Raw genomic sequence first — 26838 nt, forward strand, 5'->3', positions numbered from 1 at the left:
ACCAAGTACAACAGTGTCACTTGATAAAGTGATACACCTTCCCTTGCCTGCATTTTATTTACAGTCAAGGGCCTAATACATTAAAAGGAGGTGCAAGTCAAGAGGAAGATACAGTTAATATCTTTCCCAGAGCTCTATTAGCTCTTCCTGATCTACTATGTAATTAGTTTTATTTTTAAGTCACTCTTTTCTTTTCCCTCTCTCATCCTTCTCCTTCATTTTTTATGGTGAAGTCCTGTCTGATCCCTTAGCTTTGCTCTCGCTGTCTTCTTTGACCTTCAGCATGCTACTGACCAAGCGGACCAACAATGCAGCCTTTTCTTCGCTTTACTGCGCCGTCTCTGACTCCTCCTCTGTTAGGAGTTAGATGCCTAGTACTGAGGACCTGGACCTGAGTCTCTCCAGTCACCATTTTATCTCCCTTGACATTATTCATTGCCTACTCTTTCTCTCTATACATCTTGTCTTTTGTGGCTTCTACTCTTTTAAGGACAGTTCTCTCTGTGCTTTCTTCTATGGATTCAATCATTTACTTCCTCTAGGCCAGTCTCTCCACCATGTTAGTCTCTTTTACTCCTCACTGGTTCACGGTCCATCCCAACAGTCCTCTGTTCCTCATTCAAATCTCCATGAAGCAGCCATGACTAAAGAAATTCCTATGACTGCATGGACGTCTTCCACTATAAAAAGTTGTTTCTTGATTTGTTCCACCCTGATCAAGCAGAACCACTTCTCATTACGCTGTTGACTCCCATACAAACTAGAGCACCCATTAGTCCATCACCTGCAATTCGTTCTGTCCCTTTTTGCAGGGGTGGGCAATTATTTGGGCTGGAGAGCCATTGAAGGAGTTTGGGTGAGCTGTTGCAGGCAGGGGGAGGAGGGCACTGACCCAGCCATCATGGGGGGTGAAGAGTGCTGACCCAGTGTGGCACAGCAGGAGAGGAAGGGTGCTGACCCAGTCTGGTGTGGCGGTGTGGGGGAGGGGCAACTGGTCATATCTGGCCTTGAGCCATCTTCCCCTCACTCACCACTGGGGGCATTGGATGGAGTAGGAGGGAAAGCAGCATGTCCATGGAGGCTGGTTCGGGACCCCCTTCAGAAGGGTGTGCTCGGCAGGATGGATGGGATAGGGTGGGGCTGTGAGTGGGTGGGGAGCAGTGTCCGGGAGTGGGATGGGCAGGCGGGGTTGGGACTGAACCCAGGGCTGGGATCGCAGGGTGGGGAAAGTGTGGGGCTGGATACCAGGTCCAGGGCAGAGCTGCGATCTGCTCCCCACATGTCCCTGCAACGGGTGCTGGTTCTGCAGGCAGCAGCTGACCCCTGCCCGCAGAACTGACACCCATTGCAGGGACATGCAGGAAGCAGACCATGGCTCTGCCCTGGGCCCTGGCCCTGCACTATCACTGCCCCACAATCCTGGCCCTAGCCTTGCCTGCCCATGCCACTCCTGGACACCGCTCCCCACCCACCCACGGCTCCATCCCATTTGTCTTCTCTGTCTGGCACCCCAGCAGTGGCTGGGGGGCAGACTGGTAGCTGCAGCTGGGCAGCAAGTCTGGCTGCCATGCTGCTCCCCACGCCAGGGGACAGTGGGACGGGCTGCACACACCATGGCCTGGGCTGCCCCCTATGCCCAGGCCAGGTGGGAATGAGGACCCCACCTGAGGCCAGATAAATTCCCTTGGCAGGCCGCATCCAGCCTGCAAACCATATTTTGCCCATTCCTGCTTTATGCATCTTTTAGAGGAGAGATCAACAAGATCCAAATGGCTCCCTTCTGGCCCATATCTTTCCTCCCAAACCTTTCCAACTCCCTTTGCAGTAAGCAGATCCCCAGCCATGAATGTATTATCCAGGTACTCACAGTTAGGTTGCTAGAAGTCCTAAATAATTACATTTTTCTCTTCTTCCAATACTAATCTAGTCAGTCTGTCATGAGGAATGGCACTGAAAGCTTGTCTACCAGCTCTCCCAACTCTAAGGTTGGTCCAATAAAAGAAGTTACTAAACAAACCTTACCAATTAAACATATGGCCATTGATATTCTCAAACAAGAAAGGTGGATTAATTTTCCAGTTTTAAAAAACAAAATTTTATTTCTCTAGTGAAAAGTTTCAGCCCAAACTGATCTATTACACTGAGCTGGATCACAATGAATATACATGGATATAGCTCCATTGGCTTCAAGCGTTCATGTTCAAATGGTTGAATTCCACTCTGACGAGAAGATGCTGCTGCGAGGTCCTGACAATAAGGCAATGGGGAACTACTTTCAATAAATGTTCTCTTTTTGTACCAGTTGTATAATGGTCAGTTTTTAAACAACTAAGGAATCCACTATAGTATTTTATTGCCTGTTTTTAAAAATCATGTTTTAAAATGCTGTAATAAATTATTAGTGGATGATGCTATAACAAGTACTCATAAAATACCATGAGGTTAGTGGCATGACCCTATATCTCAGTAATATATGATGAACATTGCTCAGTTGGTAAGGTGTAGGGTGTCTTCTGATTCAATACAAAATGGAATATCGCTGAGTGCAGTGTTAGGTGTTGCTGATACTGGATCCCACTTCTTTTCAGCTGTTTTATAGTGTTCTAACCTTACCCACACTGATATTACCTCATTTACTTCTACTGACTTCACTGGGGATGGAACTTTCTCCCTTTGAGGGAAAGGATGGTAAAGTTTAGGAGAGGAGGTAGTTTTATTTTTCCTGACAGACCCATTTGTCTTTGGCATTTAGATGGTCCCCATTACTGCAGTATCAGAGCACCTTGTAGTGTTTAATATGTGTTTCCTGGTACCACCCTTGTGAAGTGGGGAAATGATATTACTCTGACTTTCCGGGAAGGAATCTGAGACACAGGAGCCACGTCTACACAAGACACTGACTGTGCAGTGGCCCGAGACTACCGTGCAGTAGCGTCATCTGGCAGAAACTGTGATATGACATTACTGCACAGTAGTCTCGGGCTACTGCACAATCAGTGTCACAAAAATGTTGGGTTTTGGTGCTACTGCACAGTAATGCAGGTTTCTGCGCAGTCATTTAGTTGTTAGCTGTCTCAGCGCACTATGAAGTTTCTCACTTTGTCAAAGCCTCTGCAATAATTTAGGCCCATTTTGCATTTGCTTCCTGATTCCTGAATCATTACCAGTTATTTTTATCCATGGCTTCCCCAGATGCCCCAGATTTTTTAATAAAGAGCTTGTCTATCCTAAATAAGATTGTTTGGCGTGTATACATTGCATTTAGATAGCATTGAGAACCACTGATGGCCACTTTCAAAAGAGAAGTGCAGGACACTTTTAAATGTTTAATGTGATGTATTTCTCATAGTAGTGGATTACATTATTGGGACACATTATGGTATAAAAACATACTACAAATTGTATATAATATCTACAGTAATGTAATGAAATACCACTTATTTAAATCCAGGTTGGTGTGGGTGACCGAGCTTGGGATCCGGAAAAGGGGCGGCTGGGTTGTGGCCACAAACCCGGCACGTATAGATGGGTACTTGCGACTGCTGGAGTAGAATTAGGCACAAACGCATACTGGTTCAAACAAAGATGGCTTTACTTACACTGTCACGATGTACAGCGTAGGAAGAAAGTTACAAACTTCAAACTCCAACTTCCAACCAAACTGAGGAGCTCTTGTAAGACGAGATATCTTTTTTAACTCGAGCATGCAGAACTCGGGGGGTATGTCGGGGGGTCGTCGACGGGGAGTCGTTGCGGGTGATCAGACCGCCAGGTTCCACTCCGAGACGAGCATGGAGTTCTCCAACCTGGGAGGAAACGACTCCAACCCTTTATACGGCTAGCGAGCCAATTACCAGCTGCCACGTAGGAATAATTTGAAACCAGCCAATTAGAGTATGTGCATTTGCATATGAACGGCGGGAAACTTCTCCACACCGGGGCTCTCCACCGTGCCGAGAATTCCCCTGTCTCACCGTGCCTTGTGCTAGAAAGTTCCACTGTACCGAGGCACTCAACTAATCAGTTCTGACATGCCCCCTTGCCGACGGTACAGCTGGAATCTGAAGCACATGCACGCCGTCTAACTCGTCACTCCTCTCAGGGAACCGGTCACATACAAAAACATACAATGCAAAAAGTTCGTCCTCAACGGATCGAAACAAATAGTAACCAATACAAACACACATAAGTACATTGGTCACAAAAAGTTCAATCACGAGGAGTTCAATAGGTGTCATGGCGAAGCCTCACGTCAGACCTCTGCGTCTTCTCTTCCTCTCTCTAGGTCCGTCTCTGATACGTATCTCGAACCTTGGACAAAACCGTCACGAATGACGATCCACACGCGGACGCTACGTGGTCCTGTCCATGCTCAGTGAGATGAGGACATCCCAGACTCGTCATCTGGCTCCTCCGGACACTGGAAACCTAGTTCATAGGCCAGTTGCCATTGGCCCTCGTCTCCCAGGATCCGTAGCTGTCGCTTTGAGAGCCTAGAACGTTGCAGAAGGAATCCAAACATGATCTTCTCTTCTGGCGTTCTCTGCGGCGGTTGCCATACTCGCTCCGAGTCGCTTAAAGTCCCTGTGTCTGACTTCATGAGCGCCTGTAACCGCGGAAGCTGTCGTAGAAGATTACATGCAGGTTGACCAGCTAGCGGGTTGAGGAGGATTCGAAGGATGGTGGCGTTCCTTCCTCCATAAACCTCAACACAAGCTTCTACGCCATTGAAAGTCACTGGAACAGTCCCAGGGTTTCGCAGGCGGCGGTGAGGCCACGGTCCTCACTGCTGGGGCGGTGTCAGTCCCAGTGCGTGCGCTCGGGAGTTCCAGGAACCGTATGAGCTTCCTATTATTGCCAGTAGAATCTGTTCTGCGCTGACTCTCGACGGGCGACCGTCATGCCATATGTGGGATTTGTAATCGACCTGACCCGCAACAAGCGCTGGAAGTGGAATGGGCCAGTGAACATTGCACGTCACTAGGTCCACATTGGTGGCGTGTCCTCCACTCCACAAGGCTTGTCGGGTTAGGAAACTAGCCTCTTCTAAATCTAGCAGGTCGGACCCGAATTCCATGACCAGACGTCCTAGCCATATAGCCAAGGTCTCATCAGGCTTTATCTTTGACCTTCTGCACAACTCCTGTAGCTCAGTCCAAGTACGGGTGCGATAGGTGGTGTGGACTGCATCCTGCACATTAACCACTCGGCTGCTTGCTGCTGCAGGACATGCTGCTATCGAGGCTGCCGCTGCATCTAATGGGAGGGGCAGATGTAACCCTCCGCTCGATGCCCCCTCCCCGTGGCAAGGAGGCGGGGCTGCCAGGAACGATGTCATTTTGGTGGGCGGGGTTGCTGGGCGGATTCCCGCCGATTTTCCCGAAGCTTTGCCCTTCTCTTCCAGTTTCTCCGGGCAGCTCGCTCCTTCCTCAGTGCCATCTTGGAGTGGTGTCGACTTGGGGCTTTTCTCCACTGCCGCTTCTTTTCCCTCCTGCACGGCCGCGAGCAATCGGGCTTCCAAATCTGCATCCTTCCGTAGCAGAGTTTTTAGGGCGCGGGACAGCACATTCTCAGCGTGGCCCATCAACTCAAACACCAGTGGGAGACTGAACCAGTCAGTTGTCGTCGGTTCTCCACCCTCCCGCGAGAGTCGCATGCAGAGGGCAAACTCCTGGCTGAGGGTCGGGCTCACTTTGCTCTACTTGGATCCAGCGAAGGATACGGTGCTCCCTTCCTCCCGGGGCTTAAACAAGACTCGCTCGCTGCCCATCACACAACCGAACGCTTCGGGGTGCAGATGTGCCTCCCATTCTTCTGAGTCGTCTTCTTCCCCTTTCAGCGAAAGATAGCCGCTGATAAACCTTCCACTTATTCCGCCCACCTGGTGATAGGTGATGTGGGCGCCTAGCTCCATGGCGTTCGACATGTGGCGTCTCCCACTACGCCAGGGACAGCTTCTAACTAACTCTAACTCCATCGGGTCTTCTCCAAATCCCGATTCCGATCCCAATCCTGAGCTTGTTCCCAATCCTATTCCTGATCCTGATCCTGTTTGTGACGCCATGTGGATGACCGAGCTTGGGATCCAGAAAAGGGGCGGCTGGGTTGTGGCCGCAAACCCGGCACGTATAGATGGGTACTTGCGACTGCTGGAGTAGAATTAGGCACAAACGCGTACTGGTTCAAACAAAGATGGCTTTACTTACACTGTCACGATGTACAGCGTAGGAAGAAAGTTACAAACTTCAAACTCCAACTTCCAACCAAACCGAGCAGCTCTTGTAAGACGAGATATCTTTTTTAACTCGAGCATGCAGAACACGGGGGGGTCGTCGACGGGGAGTCGTTGCGGGTGATCAGACCGCCAGGTTCCACTCCGAGACGAGCACGGAGTTCTCCAACCTGGGTGGAAATGACTCCAACCCTTTATACGGCTAGCGAGCCTATTACCAGCCGCCACGTAGGAATAATTTGAAACCAGCCAATTAGAGTATGTACATTTGCATATGAACGGTGGGAACCTTCTCCACGCTGGGGCTCTCCACCGTGCCGAGAATTCCCCTGTCTCACCGTGCCTTGTGCTAGAAAGTTCCACTGTACCAAGGCACTCAACTAATCAGTTCTGACAGTTGGAACAATACTTGCCATGGGATAAGTGAATGCTAAGATAACATGTTGCCTTCATCTGGAGCATCATTGGTACAATACTTGACATTTGGAAAAGGTGACTAGATCACTTCAGATTCTAAAAGTAATGTGATACATACAACATGATGTGCTCCAATGTGATATTTTCATACTGTCAGAAAAATATAGTAACTATTGGCTTCTTGAACCAAAACTGTCCAGGGCTTGATTCCATTGACTTCAGCAGGGTTGACACACTGGTGTGGCTCCTTTTGAAATGAACATTCTCCGGTTTTGCTTAGCTTTTGCATACAGCTATGCTTTGCGGGGTGCTCAGAATTCTTCTCGTGGAAAAGGAAGCAGTTCAAGATTATGAAGTTCCAACTGGATCTTTTTGCTCTTTGAAGGCACCTGAACATCATGATAGAGAACTCAGTCACATGAGAACAGGGACGCCCTAAGTTGGTTCCCAATAACAACCTTTAAGGGTCAGCACTTCCAAAAGTTCAAACAATTGAGTCCGTACTAGTTAAGCAGATCCACTGGAGCTATTCCCATGAACAGAGCAACTGAGGAGCAAATATTTCTTGGATCAGGCCCTAGCCACCCAATTATTATTGAGCATGAGACAATACAGCCAGGATAGCACCGTAGACTTTTGTGGACAGAAGTTTTAACTTTCATTGCCATTCTGATTGCACCCTCTCCATCTTCCCGAAACAAGGACCTACTCAGTTTGATGGTTTATTGGCTCTATGATTGTCTGATGTTTGAAAAACAAACCACAGCACACATCTGCGCACTAATTTCTCTGTGGAGTTTTAGCCAATGTTATATTTGACACTGACTGCTAAATATGACCATGGGGATTAATTTCCTTTTTATCTGTACAAGCGAACAGTGCAATGCACACAGAATTTTGCCACTAATAGAAGCACTCCTCTGTCAGTGCTTCGTGCACATGAGCTGCCTGGATTAATTAGCCTGCCTGAACTGAAGCTCCAGATACTGCTGTTGCAAACGACGACTCAGATACTGAAGCTGCTCAGAAAATGTCTCTGCCTGCCTCACTAATGCGCAAGCTGCCGCCTTACAGTCGCAGAGCTGCCTCTTAGAAGCCCATGCTGTGCAAACACGTCGGCATTTATTAGACATGGGCCTGAGGTGCCGAGCATGCTCAGCTCCTGTGGAAGCCATTGGAGTTGACGCATTATACCCTGCAAGATTAGGAATCTTATTTGACAAATGATGCTCTGTCCCCTGTTTAGTAAGACAGAGCACACTGAAAAAGGGAATTTTCTGTTCTAGGAGCTGTGATCTGGCCCAGGGGGATTTCTTTTTTCTACCATGGGAAGGAGAGACACCCTAAGTCTTGATACTCTGGATTCATCATATCAGTATCAGGAAATGGTGGCTTACAGTGAAACTTGTAACTATCCATGCAACAAAAAGTCCTGTTGTACAAATATCCTAGTCACTTACGTTCTGCAAGCTGGTCTCAAAGCAGTGGGGGCCAACCTTTTTGGCAGGCATGCCACAAATTTAGTCCTGTGCCCTCTCAAGAGCCACTCTAATCCCCTTCCCCTGCCTGATCTGCTGCTTTGCTTTCTTCTTCCTGCCGTGTGCTCCCTGTCTGATCTGCTGCTCTTTTTTTCTGCTCTCCAGCCTATCTGCCAGTGTGCTGCCTGCCCCTTCCTGGCCTTCCGTTGCCCGTGCCACTTACGGCATGCATACAGAGGTTGTCTCCCTCTGTGGACTCTGTAGACTCTTCGGCTCTAAACCCCACCTTCCCTCTGATGCCAGATGCAGTCCTTGTGCAGTCAGAGAATCTGCACCCACCCCATATGCAGCTGTGCCCAAGAACACGCGTTGGCCTACATCTTGCCAGATTCAAAGTCAATGGTTATAATTATATAGCTTTCAAGAAGTGCATGGAAAGGGGTTATCTCCCACCCTCCTTCAGCTCAGAAGGAAAATAAGGACAGACCAATTCCAGAAAAATGGGAGAAGAGAGAGTCAAAGACCCGATATTCTAAATACTGACAGTTAAACCTTGGCTGTATTGAAATCAGTGGGAGTTTTGCCACAAACTTTAATGAAGCCAGGATTTCACTCCTACTTCCCCAAAATAAAGGACTGTCATTGCATATCACTCCTTTCTTCCAGAAGAATATCTGATGCTACAGGTCCCTAGTTTAATTTCATCCAGTTATTGGGTTAGTTGCTGAAATTTGGAATGCAGGAAGTACCGTCCAAGCAGGACACTGATTTTCATGAACACAGTAGTGGGCAACACTCCCATAGCTAGGGTATGTTGGCCTGCCTAGGCTACCTACCAGAATCATCCAGATAAAGGCATATTAAGCTGGACGTTAAAGTTAGCAAAGTTCAAACTGGAAAGATGATACCAGGTGCTTAATGGTGAATGTAAATAGCCACTGCAGTACGTTACCAAGAAATGCGGTAAACTCCCCATTGCATGATGATTTTAAATCAAAGCTGAAGATCTTTCAGAAAGTTATATTCCAGTTCAAATTGTTAGGTGATTTGTAGGAATGACTGCCTGGTAGTGTGGAAATCACATTACCCAGGTATGCAGATCAAATAAGCCCTCTTGGCTTTGAAATCCCTGCCTTGAGTCATCCTGTGGTCCAGTTCCTTCTGTCTGTAGGTTCAAATGAGTTGGACAAAAGTTGTGCTGCCCATATTTATTGCGCAGTCTGGTGTTATAATCTATTCTGGATTCTGCTATTAGTAATACATTTGGTTCTGTCTCCCTCTCTCCTTCCTCTACAAGGAGCAAGCACCAAGCCCAAGTACCACTCAGTTGTACTTTGGGTCCATCTGCAATACTATCAGTTGCCAATTGATAGTCATGAACTTGATTGCTCTCTGAGAGTGGCGAGGGAACAGAGGAATCAAGGAGAATCTCTGGCACTGCTCAAACACAGGACTAAATCATAGCTTGTTCACAGCCCATATTGTACTGCCTTCGAGGAGTCTTTCAGGAGTCCAGGAAGCAGACTGGGACTGGAGTTAGACTGGTGTAAAACCAGTCCAAGTAAGATCAGATTTAGGTCTATATGACTTGAATTCTTACAAATTCATATTGTTTCCACTGATCAAGGAATCTGTTGCATACATACTACAGCTCTGCTGATTCTGTTCTCAGGGACAGGGAAAACAGACCAATTGTTCATGCTGCTGTTAACATTAGTGAGAACTCAAGCTGAACATGTGACATGTCAAAGTGCAGGTGAAGATTCAGCCTGGTGTTTTATTCCATGCTTCCGCAGCCTTTTCAGGCAAGTAACTGATAGAAGATCAGTTACACCCCCATCTCCACCCCCAGCCCCAGCACGTAGCAATACAGTCAAAATACTAAGAAGCAGAAAACTCTATTGCATGAAAGAGCCACAATGCACCTTTGTAGGTTTTAATGATGTGAACAATCTGAGATAAATTGTGTGTGAGGGCACAATGTATTTCTATTTGCATAATTCCAAATGAAATTTTACTGTCATGCTGGAAGGAATCAGCGACTGCCAAGCAGTGGGTTGTTGATCACTATATAGTCACACACCTGGTTAATCCAATGGGTATACTCAGCACTTTTCATTCAAACTAAATGGAAGAAGCAGTCAAGCCTCTTTGATATAGCAATAGCTGGGAACAATAGAAGCTCAAGGGCCACACAGCAGGGCCTGAGCATTAAATAACTCAGGGAGAATGAGGGGCTCCCCTGGGAATAGTTGGCAAGTTGGGTATGAGAAGCAGAAAGCAGAGAAAGTGAGGAGAGAGCCAAGAAAAAAAATAGTTGTGAGTATGGCCCTGAGAGAGTGCTTTTTGTGGCCAGGGCCAGACACAAGCATGGACAAACCGGGTGGCTATCTGGGGCCCAGACGGAAGGAAGGTCCCAAAATGGTAATTTTTCATTTATTATTATCATTATCTTTGGTGAAGCGGGGCCCGATACTAAAAGTTTGCCCAGAGCTGTCAGGCGTCTAGGTACGGTGCTGCTTGTGGCATGGGACTGACTGGACTGCTGCTGGGTTTTTCCTTCTGCTTTCAGGGAAACAGGGCTTGATGGACATTCTTTGTAAATTAGAGACTTCCACCAAAGAAATACTCAGCTTCTCACAGAAGGAAACCAGCAAGACCCTAAATATGTAGGCTAACTGCTTGGTCTGAAAGGGGAAACCATATTTCCTTCTAAAGCTGTAGCTCATGGTATAAACTTAATTTCCATTCTGCATTTTATTCCAAGGTTTATGATGCATCTGAGGACAGACTCGTCAGATTCATTCTGTTTCATTTTGAAGTGCTGCTGGTATTGCTGGTAGGATATCATCTAGCAATGTGCCAGTGATTTGTAGGCATATCTATGCCATTTCTATGTAAAAAGTATGTCTGATCCTGTTTTCATTATTGGGATAAATTGGAAAGATTACGGTTTCTCATTCTCTACTTCAGTATCACTTTGTAAAATATGCCTTTGTAACTGCATCTTAATAGCAAATAAGCTAGGGCTGCAGGGTTTCTTAATGGCAAAGGTACTATTTTTCATTAAGCAAAATAGCCATTTGCACAGAGCAATCTTAGACTGCATAAACCTACAGTTCAGTGTGGCCAAGGGTAATCAAGCAGTGCTTTAAAAGGTGCTAGAAATGTTTCAGAACATACCCAAAGACATATTTCTGAGCCTTTCACCTGACTGTTAATTTGAGCTTTGGTTTTGTGGGAGGATGACTAATAAATACTGAGCACATCTACACAATCTACATGCTTTACTGCACAGCAGACTAATTTTCTGTGCAGTAAAGTGTCACCGTCTACACGTGCATGGCAATTAAGGATAGTCCTGTCAGATATAAGTGGTATCCCAGCACGGCAAGTTACCGTGCTTAAACGCACGTGTTGATGGTGATGTCAGGATTAGTTTACACAGTTTGAGCCAGGATATATTTAGCTGCATTAATTGCATATGTAAATGTACCCACTGAGACTAAAAGGAGAATTGGAAGAACAGGTTGAAAACCAGAATGAATTAACAGAAAATGAGCATAAATATATGTGTCCTAGAGCTTCTACTGCAGGACTGAAAACTTTTAATTCATTCTGCCACCAAATGCTGGAAAGGTGCTGCTGCTCTGCTTTTATACTTCTTTATTATTTACCACAGTGGTATAACATGGGAGGGTCTTTCAGCACTGCCTCTGTGGACTGGCACCCAAAGGCGGGAACAGTCAGCAAATCTGGAAAACACTTTACTCCTGTCTGCCAAACCCAAGCAAATTTAAAGTTAGTTTAACTGAGATAGTGTTATTATTATTATTGGTGGTGGTGGTGGTGTAGTTGTTGTTGATGATGATGATGATGTTCCTATTCAGTTGTGTTTACAAGCCCTGTTCAAGGTCAGTACCTTTTTGCATATACTTTGCACAAAAGCACAGTAAGAAATAGTCCCACCCCAGAAAGGTTCATGAAAACAAAAGCTGGGCACAAACAAAAAAGAAATTATTTCCATGTCCAAAGCAGATCAGCAGTGAGCCAGACCTAGAACTCAAGTCTCTGAAGCTTTAGTAACTGCTTTCTCTACTGGATCTGTTCTGCGTTCTCAGTCATGCTTTGTCTTGAATTTTGTCGAAGGTTGACATACTGAGGCACTTGTACATGTGATGATGTCATGATGTACATAAAAAAATTCCCTTTGTGTGGCTTAGTGACATTACACATTATACGTATGTGAATTTGGGGGGGTTTAAATGAGTTTGCATCATTGCAAATTAATTGACATCCTGATGTAGTATAGTTTGCAATGTTGCAACTTGGAATGTTATAGCCATTAGTCAGCTTGCCCCCCGGCTGTGGAACAGGCAGGCAGGCTCCACAGAAAAAGAGGATTGGGCCCTTCTCTGCTTCTGTCTTCAGCAGGCTCCTGCAGCCGTTAGGATGCCTGGGGCCACGGGGAATGGGCTGGCTTGCCCCTGGGGCAGCATGGGGAGGTGGCAGAAGGGCGGCTGGGTATGCTGGTAACCAAAGGAGGTGACAGAGATGGTTCAGGGGTGCTGGAAAGCCGGGTGGGCTGCTATCTTCCCCCAGCCTGCCGGGGCTTTTCAATGTAACTTAGTTTGCAATGATGCATTGCAGCTGTTAGTCAGCTCACCCCGCGGCCAGGGGAGAGGCGGGCAGTCTTCACAGAATAAAGGATTGGGCCCCTCACTGCTCATACCTTCAGCAGGCAGCTGCTGACGCCAGAAGCAATGAGGGGCCTAATCCTTTTTTTTTCCCGGCAGAGCATGACCACATCTCCCACAGCTGCGGGGTGAGCTGCTGGTGGGCCGAGCAGCCCCATAGCTGCAAGGGGTCCCAGTTCTTCTCTACACAGTGGTGATGACCCCTGGGGCTCCCCGGTGGGTTGCTAGTGGGCCAGGTGCTGCCCCAGATTGGGGTTGGGGAAGAGTTTGATTGGGCTGGGTGCTGCCTCTGAGCTGGGGCAGCACCCAGCCTGCTAGCAGCGTGCTTGTGTGGCCCTGGGGGATGGAGGAAAGGACCGGGGGCCCCTGCAGCTCAAGGGCCACTTGGCCTGCCAACGGCTTGCCCCCCAGCTGCGGGCAGACCCCACTGAAAAAAAAAGGGATCAGGCCCCTTGCCATAACAGTGACGGAAATATAAAAACCACAAGTTTCAATTAAAAACCCACTGTTTCAATTTAGGGAGCACAGAATGCAACCCTAAGGACTAAACCCCTGTCATGTGTACAAGTGCCCCTGGACTAGACCTTGTCTCCGCAAGGTTTCTTACACCAGTACTTACAGGATTAATATTTTTGCACAGAAAAAAAGACCTTTCCATGCCATGTAATTATATTGCTTCTGGATGTAATTCCAGTATCTTGCCATACATGAATTGGGCTTTCCCTCAGACTTTTTGACCATTAGACAAAATATTCTTAATTGAGGCATCTGGCTAAAGGATAAACTTCCAGGGGTGGGTGCCTGGGTAACTCTAGAGTTCAGTGGCCTATGGCAATTGCTGCAGTACCTTCTTCCTCCAAGGGTCTTTTAAGATCAAGGATGTCAGCACTACCATCCCTTGGCCAGCCAACCAAAAAAGAAATGTATTCTAACACAATGGGATGGTCTTACCCTTCACAGAGTTTTTCCTTTAAAGAGGCAGAAGTGCCTAAGACTTCATGAAGCCTGCTAGGGATTTTGGTACTGATACACACTTTATATGAATGGGGTAAGGTGTCTGTCAGTACAAAAGGCTTAAAGAGCACTAATGCACATGGACACTGGGCTGTCTCTATAATGTTATATTTGCTGTGCTCACTAGCAGCACTATTTAGTGAACTTTGGCTAGGATGGCTTTGGATACTTTTCTCAAACAGATATGTGGGGCACAACTCTTCAGTAGGTTGAGGCAGCTTTGGGTTTGTCTCCCTGTAGCAATGGTAGGTCCTGGTGAGGATGGATCTGAGTAAGGCCCACTTGCCTTGGGTCGCAGGCATGCTTCATATGTGGAAGGTCATCTGTGAGGCTGGTCTAGGCTTTTCCTTCTGTGCTCATTCTTCAACTCTCAGATTCTGATGGGCCTGAAAGCAGCCACAGGTGACCAGCCTAGAACAGCCTTACTGGCAGGTTTCCAAGTCTGGAGCATACCTGGGTGTTTGGGAGTGTGGGACATGAGCTAGTTAACCCCATCCTCACCAGAAACCACCACAATCACAGTGTAAGCTTTTTGTTTGATGTTTGCTGTAGGAGGCTCCCATTATCATAGGAAGCAATCCTGGGAAGCACCTCAAGGTTCCTCAGAGGTGGAGGCCATCCCTGATGTAACAGGGTTGCCTCCTCATTGGGTCTCCACTGGCTGCCCTACTCCTGGAGTAACCAACCACTTTGCTTGCCTGCCATGCCTTGATGAAAAAATATGAGAGTCATTACTAAGGTGGGAGGCTACCCATTATTCGCCCTGCTGACAAGGGTCTTAATGCCCTCAAAGTGGCAGGCACCAAAGGTGCCCTGCCACACCTGACAAATGTTTGCTGCCTGTTATTAATATACTCCAATGCAGGAGATTCCACAATCTACATAGGTAAATAGTTAGAACTGCAGTAATGTCTCCTTAATTCCCCCCATAGCCACCCAAGTATAGGGCAGAGCCATGGAAAAAAGAAATGGCTTGGTCTGGGCCTGGACGTGGTAATTGCTGACAGCTATAACTTATGTGAGGAAGTAGACCAGCACAAATGGGTTTGTAAAGATGTCTGCATCCCTGTCCTCCCACTCCCCACACTCTTATAAAAGGACTTTTGAGAAAGAAATTACTGGTAAAAATGTCTGAAGTTGCCAGACAAAATTGTCAATGTATGGAAAGTTTAAATGGACAGACTGCTGGACAGTATTCTTTTATACAGAAAAGACCGTACATTTTTGGTAAGACTGTCTTGCCAAGTGGAGGGGTTAAGAAAGCCAAGATCCAAAACTAAGTCTTGGGAGTGTAAATGAAACAGCAGCATAACCTTACAACACCATGGAGTGTAAGGGCATGTGTAGACGAGATGGGGGCCCTAAATTGAAGCGGTGGGTTTTTAAAAACACTGCTTCAATTTAGGGGAAAGTAAACCCCCGTGTTGTGTACACCCATGTCTTACCTGCCTCTCCGGTGGAAGGGAGGGGAGGGCAAGCTGCCGGTGGGCTGAGCAGTCCCTGGGCTGTGGGGGGAGAGCTAGTGCTTCCCTCCATGGCAGCGGTGGCCCCGTGCCAGGCAGCACCTGCCCACAGGCACCCGGCTTGGGCAGTCCCGGGGGATACCACAGCCGCAAAGGGAAGGACCAGGTCCCTGCACAGCTCATGCAGGCAGGCAGACTCCAGGGGGAAAAAAAAAGATCAGGCTCACCGCTTTATTTTTTTTTCTTTGGAGGAGCCTGCCTTCCCGGGCTGCCTGCATGGGCTGTCCACACAGTCCCTGAGCCACATGGAGCCCGGTGCTTCACTCCATGGGTGTAGGGAAGCAAACTAAAATGCCTTGGAGGGGTCCTAGTTTGCTGAGCCCCAAAGTCATTTAAGGTGCATTATGCTACTGAGTGTGCTATAGCAGCTGGAATTAATGTGTAATATGCTGCCAATGTGTGCAAACACCAACACCATTAAAGCAGTGCCAAAACATTTAACCTGCTTTAAATTATCATGCACACATGCCCCTCGTTTCATCTACACACACTAAGTTGCCATTTTAAAACCCAACAGGCTGTCTGCTTAACATTAAGCAACTCTTTGTCATATGATTGGTCTGACTTCAACAGAACCATACCCATGAGTGTTGTTTGCACGACTGGACCTTAATAGCCTGACTATTAAATTGTAACCTGTCTGGATTACAGCAGAAATTGTATTGTTTTAATTATTAATAATTATTATTATCAGTATTAAGGCCATTGGTAGTAGTAGTAGAAAAATTTCTTGAATTCCACTGATGGATATAATTTAGTAATACAATTTTGGAGATCATTGTATATGTGTGGTAAGAGACCAATACAAATTAAACAATTAAAGCCATATTACGCATTCCCAGGCTTATGTGAATTATGAAGGCAGAATTTGACCCTGCCTGAGACCCAGAGGTCCCTTCACACAGACTTTTATTGACTATGTACCTCAAAGACTAAGAAACAACTCTTTTAGAAGCCTGACTCTTTCAGAAGGCAAAGCATTTTTGAATGCACTGCAATATTCTTGCAATTATTTGGTCTAAGTTTCACTTGTATGTTCTGAATTTTTCAGTTGTCATCCTTGGCTATTTTGAAATTGTTAGGAGCCCATGTAATATTCTACGCATAGGATTTCAAAATGTAAGGTTACAGATATAAAATAAGGTGATTAAAGTTCATTTTCTGAAATTTTCTGAGTTTTAGCAAAATAAATTAATTTTCTTAGCGATGAGGGAGAACATTGTATTGGGCTATTTCAAGTAAGGTTAAGAAACATAGCTGCCAGTTTTCTGAGCAGTCACTTACAAATGAGTTGGTTGTTCCTTTTGTCCCCATCTATACCCATTTTGAATCCACTATAAAACTGGCAAATGCACTTATAATACAACCCAGACATGGATCAGGAACTAAAATTGGATTGTAAGTTAAGCATACAGTAAAGCAGCAAAGCTCTGTGAAAAACCGTGCGAGTCTTTTGTTTACACGAGCACTCGAAGTCACTCACAACTTTAAAAAAATGACTGAGTTGCATAGCATATGAATTATCACAACCCTATTCAGAAGCAGTAACTATTTTTAATTTTGAAAACAATTAAAAAACCATGACCTGGCTGGCCCTTTATTGGCTGAAGAGTTAAAAATGGTGAGGGTTCAATACAAGGAAGTTAAACATGGTGATGACAGACTATTATTATTCTTAGGGCTGCAGTATTGACTTCTTTTTATTTTAATAGCTCCTCACAATAATGTGATTTATCTGTAACACATGGGCAATACACAGACTAGCAAAGCTTCAACCTTTCTTTTAGAGAACTGGTATTAGACAAATGGGGGCAAATGTAAATGAGATCAGTGGGAGAAGATAAAGCTGCCCCTATACAAGACTCAAAATAAAAGCATGCCAAGATTTCAAATGAAGGATGAGTTCTTTATATTAAAAATAATGCCATATGCTAAGAAAAGCTGCTTTGTAAAGTCATGCTATTATGCATGTTTGTTGCTTAAAATAAACAGCTGCTTGGGAAGGTGTGAGCTCACCATAACCCCAATGATTATTATTTGTTTGCATAGCACTAACAACATGCTAGAAGTATGCAGCTTCTACATGTAGCTCCAAAGGCAAGAGAGTTCACAATCCAACTACACCACATCTAGAACAAACCTGTTTTCCTAGTTTCACCACTCTGTGTGCATGTGTGCGTATGTGTGCAAACAACCTTTTCAGTGCACTGAGACAGGGTAGTCACAGAACAGCTTCATTATTGGCAAAAGATTTACTAGAATTAGAGCTGTAGTGTGCTCATTATACCCCAAAGAAACCCCTCTCTGTGATCCAGAATAGTCATTTTTGTGGCTGTGATGGGACACACAGAGTCACTGATTTGGTGAGGCCACAGTGTCATGGAGCTGTGATACGAGATAGCCTTGCATAAAAAAACTCAAACAAAAAACCCTGGTGGCATTGCTTTTCATCATATTATGATCCAACATTATCACCTTTAATTGCATCAAAACTTAACATTGAAGTAAGATAATACTTTGCATCAAAATGGGCATGTCTACATGAGATGTGTTAATGCATATTAGCCTAAGTTAATGAGCATTAAGGGTACATGTCTACATGTGCGTGCCCTTAATGCACATTAACTTAGGCTAATCATGCCTAAATATGATAACTGCAAATGTAAGTATTAAATGTAGGTGTGATTAGTTAATGTGCATTAACACACATGTACATGCAACCTGGCACTAAATTTAGTGCCAGGTCTTTCCTGCCACTAGGGGGCTAGCCTGAGGCCAGCCCCAGGGAACATCCAGGGGTTTGGGTGCTGGGCACCTGCCTTGGGGCCCTGCCCCCTAAACCCCCCAGGCTCCCCACTCTGGGCTTGAAGACCCAAAATATTGTATATAGTTTTCCCCTTGTATATAAGTTTCCCACTCATAAACAAGTTTTTATTGTTGTTGGATGGGGAGGGTAGTGGAGGGGCTCTAGTTGAGGGGGGAGGAATGAGGGGAAGGTGTTGTGAGGGTAATAAAGTTTTTTTGTTTCACCAATATGTGTGCCCTGAGAGTGGTGCTGGGGTGAACAAGCTTTAGTTAAAGCACCCCGCACTGTCATTTTGAAGCGTGGGTTGCTGAGTACACAAGACTCTGTGGGCACTTCAATTAGCATGAAGCACGTGTAAAGACACCCACCATGTCAAAATACAACTGATTCAGCATTATGTGGCTCACAGAACCAAAAATGTATCTGAGACTTGTCATGCTGCAAATACAGATAATTCTAGATTATTACACTAGCTCCTTGACTGGTGGGTGATTTGGAAATCCACAGACTGTTTAGGTAGTTCGATCAACTTGTTGGTTCATGCTTACCACTGCTTCTCTATCCCACGGAATTCAAACTTTGCAGCTATGTGGTATAAAGCTACTACTACTCTGGTAATGTGGGGGCTGTATTTCTGGAATGGGAGGCAGCTGGGATCAAGCCTTGCCTTAAGGAGAGGAAGAAAGGTTGACAGTGACAAGTAAGAAGTGCTGAGTTATCCACAGATTTGGTATGGTGGTATCAGGCATAAGCCATGAAGTCCTTTGAAATCCCAGTACTGTAAGATGAGCAGCACCTAACTAGGGAAGTAAGGAGTGAATTAGCTATGGTGTAGACCGTGTGCAGACTGCTGGATGAAATCAGGAATACCTAGGTGGGTGCCTTATGCAGTGTATGGCTGGGCTAACAATAGTCTTCTCAGTTCAGGTAGTTGGGGCCTGTACTTTTGGAACAAGATGACCCAAGATCAGGCTCTGTCATGGGGTAGGCAGAAATGGTGTCATAAGGTAGCTCAAAATGGCCATGACATGCTACATAGTGACAACTATGCTATCCAGAGACAAAGGATTAGTTACAAATAACACATCAATCCAGGTAACAGCCACACTGGCCCTCTTCTCAAGGACCCTACTCTGCTACCAGTTACTCATTTCGTCTGAGCGGAAGGAATCTTTGCTTGTATAGCTGAAAACCTTAAGGCTCTGCAACATGTTCGAATTAAAGCTAGATAGGAACCAGCGATAAAATCATTAAACACTTTCAAGCACTAACTTTGTAGCTGGTTGGGTCTTTTTATAGCTGGATGGATATATTTATGGAGTGTTAATTACTCTGCACCTGTGGCTGCTCTAAATGTATTGCATGATTAAATTGTGTGATAATTACTTTTTAGTTGTGATCTATATCCCTTTGCACATGAGGTGGTTTAAACATATTGCACAATTTACCAGTCACTTGTGTCATACATGTAACATATAGCAGGGCCTTTAGGTTTAAACCCTGCTCATGGCCTGTGGTAGGAGAATGAGGGAAGGGAAGATGATCAGGTAATTAGACTGCGAGGCTAAAACATGTCCAAGGCAGAACCAAACTTGCATGGGTAATGATCATGTCAACATTCCCTGTTTAAGGCGGCAAAATCCAGCCTGTATATCTTCTTCTGTCATAGCGTATTTACTGACTGGCACCGAGTTTGGGCTTACATGACCTTTGAAGGATGAGTTCTTTATATTAAAAATAAATTTGATGCGTGGGCCTCTTATTGGAATCCAGAAGGAGCTGGGGAGGAAGGTACTCACTCACAGCAGCTTTGCTGGGCATGGCTACCACTGTGTTGGGCTGTTTAACAGCATGAAAGAATCACAGAAAATTAGGGTTGGAAGGGAGCTCAGGACTTCCTTTAGTTTTCCTTAAGCCTCCCAGGGATATCTGTTCTTTTGGCGTGGTTTAGTACCCACCGAGGTGTTGGGGCTTAATTCCCATTTTATGGAAATCAGAGGGTTCTTCCTAGTTTGTTTCTGTGGCCATATGGCTGAGGGCAGGCAAAACTTGGGGGCATCCAAACTCCAAGCCTCCGGGCTTGGGCCTGTATATAGGATGCCTGCCCAAAGACTTTGGAAATATCTGAAGCCCCTGGTGGGGCTGGAAGACGTTTGCTGGTTGTAGGACCACTTTTGGTTCTGAGCTGACTCACAGATTTGCACTTGATTTAGCTGATTTGGCTTGGAACAGGAAAAAATTATTTACAAAAAAGTTAGTCCAGTGTTTGCACTGGACCCAAAAGTGGGTTGCAAGAATATATGAAAGGTTCATGACCAAACTTTAAAAATGTTAGTTTTTTCTTTAAAGGAGAAAAATGTTGGAAACTGTGGCTTTTCCCTTGCAGGCTGGCAGAGGTCCAGCCTGTAAGGGGCTGCTTGGGGCTGCCCCTGGCCCACACATACCCACCCTCTGCCCTATACACAGGGGGACTAGGGCCTGGGGACAGTGGGTCACTAGGTCGGGACTGGCCATTGATGCTTACTGTGCGGGCTGAAAGCGGTCCGAGGCTTTCGGGGGCACGCGGCGGGCTGTGTCCGGGAGCCCGCAACGGTAGGGCGAGGACTCTGGCACGACGGACTAGAATTAGGCACGGACTCATAGCGGTTAATTAGAGATTGTTTTACTTACACCATAGGTGGTCGTGGTGCAGGCAGGAAAAGCTTTCTTGAGTTGCAGTTACAGACAAACACAAGTGGCGTTTGCTAGACTCCACCGAAGACACACGAGCGGAATTTGCTAGGCTCTGCAAAACAAACACAACAGAGCTCTGGATACCCTTGACGAGCGCGCAAAAACCGTAGATACATCTTAAGAAGAATTTAACGAACAAGACGGGAAGAGGTTGGTGGTTGATCGGGCCGCTGAACTCCTCCGAGACACACACAAAGTTTCTATTACTCTGCCGCGTGCTCAGAGTCCCCACGAAATGGTTGTGGACTCCTCTACAACTTGGGCAGAAACTGCTCAAACCTTTTATACAACTAGCAAGCCAATCGCTAGCCGCCACGTGGGAATAATTTAGAAACAGCCAATAGTGGGAAACAAATTCACATACGGGTGGCAGGAACTCCTTTGCACCGGGGTTTTTTCTCTGCAGCTGAGAATTGCACCCTGCAAAGAAAGCTCCATGTGGCGGGAAATAATTCTGCAGTGCCGAAGCACACACAATCATTGGGTCATGACACTTACAAATGGGTCCTGGTACAAAAAAGGTTGAGAACCGCTTAGTCCAACCCCCTGCTCAACCCAAGATCATCCCCAATTAGATCATCCCAGCCAAGGCTTTGTCTAGCAGGTCTTAAAAACCTCCAAGGATGGGGAGTCCACCCCCACTCTGGGTAGCCTGTTTCACTACTTTACTGCCATCCTGGTGAGAAAGTTTTTCCTAAATTCTAACCCAGCAGTTCTCAAGCTGTTAATGTACGTATTAACACATTCATTATAATTACTTTACACGACAAAAATCTGCTGGTGGTTCTTAAGGTTGAATCACTTCAAATTGGTGGTGCGCAATCTGTCAGAGTTTGGGAACTGCTGAAACTTCCCTCGCTGCAGCTTCCCTCATCTACCTCAGTGTTCCTTGGTGCCATCCATGTAATGGGGCTACGGGAAGCAGGCACAGGGGAACACCCCCCACAGCCCCCTGGCCTGAGGGAGGCAGACTCCTCCCAGCCAACAGAGGGCTGCAGAACTACCAAACACTAACCCCAAGCCCACCCTAACCTCCCCTCCAGGCGTTGAACTGTGCGGCCCCTTTAAGAGCCATCCTCACACGTCACGTGCCCCGCCCCGCCCCTGCTCCTCCTGTAGTCCCTTGACCAGGGTGGCGACGCTGCGCCCCGCGGCTCACGGCGGCGCAGGGAACTACCCGTCCCAGGGAGCCGCGCGCAGCGCCATGACATCACCCGCCCCGCCCGGCCAGGCGCCGCGGGGCACGCCGGGAGCTGTAGTCCGCCCGCGCCCCTGGCGCCGCGACCGGCTGCGAGGAGCTGTGCGCGGCCGGACTGCGCCTCCCGGCGTGCCCCGCGGCGCGGGTTCCCGTCAGCGCCAGGGGGAGCCCCCCGACGTAAAGGGGGATCGCTTTCCCCTTGTGTCCGCCATATTGGACGGGAGCTCCGCTGTGCTCTGCTCCGCGGCGCTGGGGCCGAGCGAGCCGCCGTTGCCGTGACAGCCCGCGCGCCCGGCCCCGCTGTCAGACGCCATGAGCCCGGCCGACGCCAAGCGCGGAGCCAAGCGCCGGAAGAACAAGCGGGGCGGCGGCCTCGGCAGCGCCGGCGGGCCCGGCCCCAGCGGCGGCGGCGGCGGCGGGGGAGGCCTGGGCAAGGCCGGCGCCGCCCCCGGCCCCGCCGCCGCCCCGCTCCGGGCCCCGGCTCCGGCGCAGAGCGCGGGGGGAGGTCTGCTCGGCGCCCCGGCCGCGCCCGCCCCCAGCGGAGCCCTCGGCGGAGCGGCCGCGGCGGCGCACGGCGAGGTGAGGGGCCGCGGGGGGAGGGGGGCCGAGCCGCGCCCACCTCGCCCCTCCCCCACCCCGGGCTGGGGCCCCTCCCGCCAGGCGGGGGGCGCGGGGCCCCGTGTCCCGGAGCAGGTGGCCGCACAACGGGGTCAGTGGGAAGCGCCTGGCGACTTTACCGCCGCCTCTTGCCGCAGGTGGTAGCGGGCCTGTCCCGGGGCACCCCCTGGTTCCTGGGCTCCGGGGGAGGGGAAGGCGGAAGCAGCCGTGCCCGCCGCGCAGGCGGGATCTGAAGGTAACGGAGCGGCGGCTCCATCCCTTTGACTGCCCGGGTAAATGATGCACGCCGCTTTCCTGTAAAAACGTGTCAGCCTTGGCTCCCGCCCCGGTTCCCACTCTGTCCGCAGCCATTTAATATTGTTGTGCTGACAGCCTGGCCGCGCTCATCCAGCGCTTTTGTCAAACACGCTTTCCATTTGGGGTAACAGACCCTAACATAGCTAACTTGTAAGGGCTTGCTGGGGTCCTTTGCCCCCAGCTGACTTCCTGCCCCTGGGGCAGGGCGCTGGACCCGGTGATCTTTATGAGGTCCCTTCCAGCCCTAATGTCTGTGACATCTATGGGTGCTCTTAGTTTGGGGGGGAGGGGGTATAGCTAAATGGACAGAGGTCATCACCCCCTGCTTTTATAAGTGTCTAGCAGAGGCTGCAGTTCAGTGTGCAAGTGTAACGCTTAGTAGATTGCAAGCTCTTTGCGGGCTGGGACTGCTACTCTTTACGTGGCGCTCATTGCAGTGGACCTCGGTTGTACTTGGTACCTGAACGCTGCTGTAACGAAACTGGTTTGTAAATAAAGCGGTCAGTATTGTAGCATACACAATACTAAACTGAAGTGATTCAACCAGTGGAAGCTTTATTGTCCCTTTTTTAGCTGGGCCATCCCAGTGGTGTATACTCTGTGTGTGTAGTTATGTGCAGACCAGTGGCTTTAGATTGATCACTAACTAGTAGGTGCCTTGCTAAAAGTCACCCAGGAGGACAGTGTGGGTTGGTAATCCTTCCACTTGGTGGTGGACTTTTTATTTTTATTCTTTATAGTTTTTCTTTTTATTTCACACCCTTAAAAGTCAGGTATCCAGCATATCGGACTGCCTCTTTAGAATGAAATGCAGCATTTTAACTTTAATCACTATGAAAATACTTTCCCATGTTGCTGTGTTTAGTGATTGTTTGTAACGGACCTGCTTTGTACACACCAGAATACTTATTTACCTCTTTTGCTTGTGTACTTTCAGACACACAGGTTATCAAGTGTTTCCATGTTTTCGCGACATTTAAATCTTCAGTAGCCTTATGAACCGAAAGCTGACAAATACAAAAATAAGTGGTTCAACTAGTTAAGTTGGCAGTAAATCCACAAGACATGATTTATTTAAGGTAGCTGACATGGGAGTTGGTTTATAGGTAACCCTCTATACCCTGTTTCTGAAAGCTATGTGGTATTTTTAATATAGCTTTTAAATATTCCTATAAGGGTCAGTGGGCTCGTTTTCTTCATATGAGACACAGTGACACTTTTGATGCTTGCAGGTATTTTTTTGTGGTGATATAATTGAATTGTCAGAATTTTCCAGTCAGATGCGAGACTTGTCTCAAACATGTACGTTTCAGTAACTTAATATTGTTCCTGCTCCAGTATGCAATGTTCTGAATAGCTAACCACTCGAATGAGGGGTACCGGGTCAAGACATGATTTGTTATCACTGTTCGTTGGAGTGAAAGCTTAGCATGTGTTACGTCTTGGTTAAATGAAGAAGGAAAGTGCACAAACTTCTCATGATGGACAGCTGCTAGGTGCAACAGTTGTGTTGACTGGATGAAAAGTAAGCAGATAGCTAGTGTTTACCAAACTATAACCCAAATTGCATTGCTTTCATCTTGCACAAATTTTAAGGTGTCTGTTAGGTACATGAAAAGTCATTTGTCATCTTCAAGCATAGCCATACTTTAATGGTGGTTTAACCCTTGGTGCATTTTATAAAATCCTAGTATTCAGTTTTGGCTACTAACTTGGAACTGCGCATTAGAATTTAATGTGTTTTCAAGTTGCGTCCTGTGTTCAACTTCGGTTGTGTTTCTGTGTTATTAGACCCTCCATCATTGGCAGGATTGCAGCATTTTTTATGATGCCAAGCTATGGAGAATCTTCCTATTAATTCTACTAGTACAGATTCCTTTTAGAACGTATCTAGCTTCAAACTACACTTTAGGCAAGTGATTCTCAACCTTGAGATCCCTTCAACGGTGTATTGGGATGACATGCGGTGTTAGCGCTTGTAGGTGTACAAGCAAGATTCACAAGGTAGACCCAGAGGTTTCAGGTAAGAATCCACAGTGTTAAAAATATCCTGATCTTGTGTGTGTTCTAAGATCCTTGCAACAGAAGGATCACTCTAGTATCTTTCTTTAGTTACAAAATAAGTGAAAACTAAGGCATTTTCTGAGGGTTGCCTCAAATCTAAAAACGTTGAGAAACCATTGCTTTAGGTAGAGGTTTAAGGTGTGACAGCTCACATGCTGCATATCATTTGTATGTTGATCAGTTGTTCAGCATTTGATGGTGTTGATGAAAGATGCTCTATAAACAAAGTTGAATTGAGTTTTAAGGTGTGTGTATATAGATCATACTTTAGATTAAAAAGTATTCTCACTCTTTAACTCCCAGCTAATGTTCTTAGAACTAACAAACTTTGCATTTGAATTGAGAGTTCGCAGTTCTTAATAGGGATGTAAATACCTTTTTAAAAACTATTTAACCTCCTCTAATTATATTGCTTTAAATAGTTAACTGATAGAACATACCTAGTTTAGTGACCTCCAGCAGAATGGCCCCTTACGTTTGCACCATGCACCAGTGCTGCATGGGCCCCAGGCTGCTGGTGGGGAGCTGCAGGTGTGGGGTAACAGACACATGGGGTGTCTGTCCCAGCTGTGGAGCCATGGCTTCCCCTCTCCCCCATGGGCAGGGACTGCAGCTGGGGCTGTGGACCTCTCCTGTGCCCCAATCCTGTTGCCACAGGGAGGGTGGGAGGGAGGTGCTGGGCCCTACCCCCACAGGGGTCAGGTGGGGCCTTCCCACCATAGCAGCATCTCTAGGCCCCACTGTGGGTCTGTCTGGCCCCCTTTGCAATGGCAGGGCCTGTGCTGGGCAACACATGATGGGCTCCCTGTGCAGCAGGGGTCCTGGGGGGAGCACTAGGCTGCAACAACAGCCTCCCAGGTTGGAGCTGCTTCACTGCCGCACTTACCATGCAAGGGGCTGGCAGTGACCCCTCGGACCTGGTGCCACCTGCTCCAGCTGCTGCTGCATTTCCTTGGGCTGAGCCAGCCATGCGCTCAGCCCTGCCTCAGGCCTGGATTAGGCCCTGCGCAGCCCCGGTGCCACAAGCAGGAGAGGGAAGGATGTAGAGTTCCTGGCAGAGGCTGCCCTGCTGGGACCAGACACCCCCCTCCCCTGGGGTCAGCTGCAGAGGGCCTGGCTTGGCAACGTGGAGGAGCCTTCCAGGTCTGGGGTGCAGTGACACCAGTGTGGTGGGAAGCTCAAGGATCTGGTTGCCCTGTTGAGGGGGGAGGGGAGGTGGGGCTCAGTACCTTTCTCCCTCCCTCCCTCCCCATGGCTGCAGGATCTGGGCACAGGAGAGGTCTGTAGCCCTGACTCCAGCCCCTGCCTGTGGGGGTGAGGGGAAGCTGTGACTCTGCAGCTGGGCAGCACCCCCTAGTGGCTTTGCCATGTCCATGCCTGCGGCTCTCCGCCTGTAGCCTGGCGCCTGTGCAGCACTGGCCGCACGATAAAAACATAAAGGGCTGGGGCTGTTCCTGCTGGAGGTCACTAAATGGTAAAGGGTGAGTGGTAAACGGTATAAATATAACTGTTGTTTAACTGTTTAACCACTTACATCCCTAACTCTTAACCTAAGATTCTTATGATACTCTAAGTAATTTTTTCATTATATGCTAAATTATGCCCTTGGACAGAAATGAGCAGTTCTTAGCTCATAATTGAAGTTGAGTTGTCTTATGCACATACTTTGAAGCATTAGAATTCTTCCAGTCAATGTCATGCAAGTATTGTGCTGTCATTAAAGGTGCTTTGATGATAGTTGGTTGAAATTGGGTTCCCCTA

At 47.4% G+C, this 26838-nt stretch overlaps 1 protein-coding gene across 3 annotated transcripts in view; it reads left to right on the top strand.

Annotated features, from left to right (window-relative positions):
- The first annotated feature begins 22303 nt into the window (after positions 1-22303).
- FAM193A (family with sequence similarity 193 member A) overlaps positions 22304-26838 on the top strand; it is a 152256-nt gene continuing 147721 nt past the window's right edge. For 2 of the 3 annotated variants that reach the window (XM_059721519.1, XM_059721520.1), the window contains exon 1: positions 22304-22677. In XM_059721519.1, coding sequence (XP_059577502.1) covers positions 22411-22677 — 267 coding nt within the window. In that variant the 5' untranslated portion in view covers positions 22304-22410. The remainder of the gene's footprint in view (positions 22678-26838) is intronic. The other variant, XM_059721521.1, reaches the window with a different exon arrangement.

Source organism: Alligator mississippiensis, chromosome 2 (assembly GCF_030867095.1).
Source record: "Alligator mississippiensis isolate rAllMis1 chromosome 2, rAllMis1, whole genome shotgun sequence".
In the NCBI taxonomy this organism is placed as follows: Eukaryota; Metazoa; Chordata; order Crocodylia; family Alligatoridae; genus Alligator; species Alligator mississippiensis.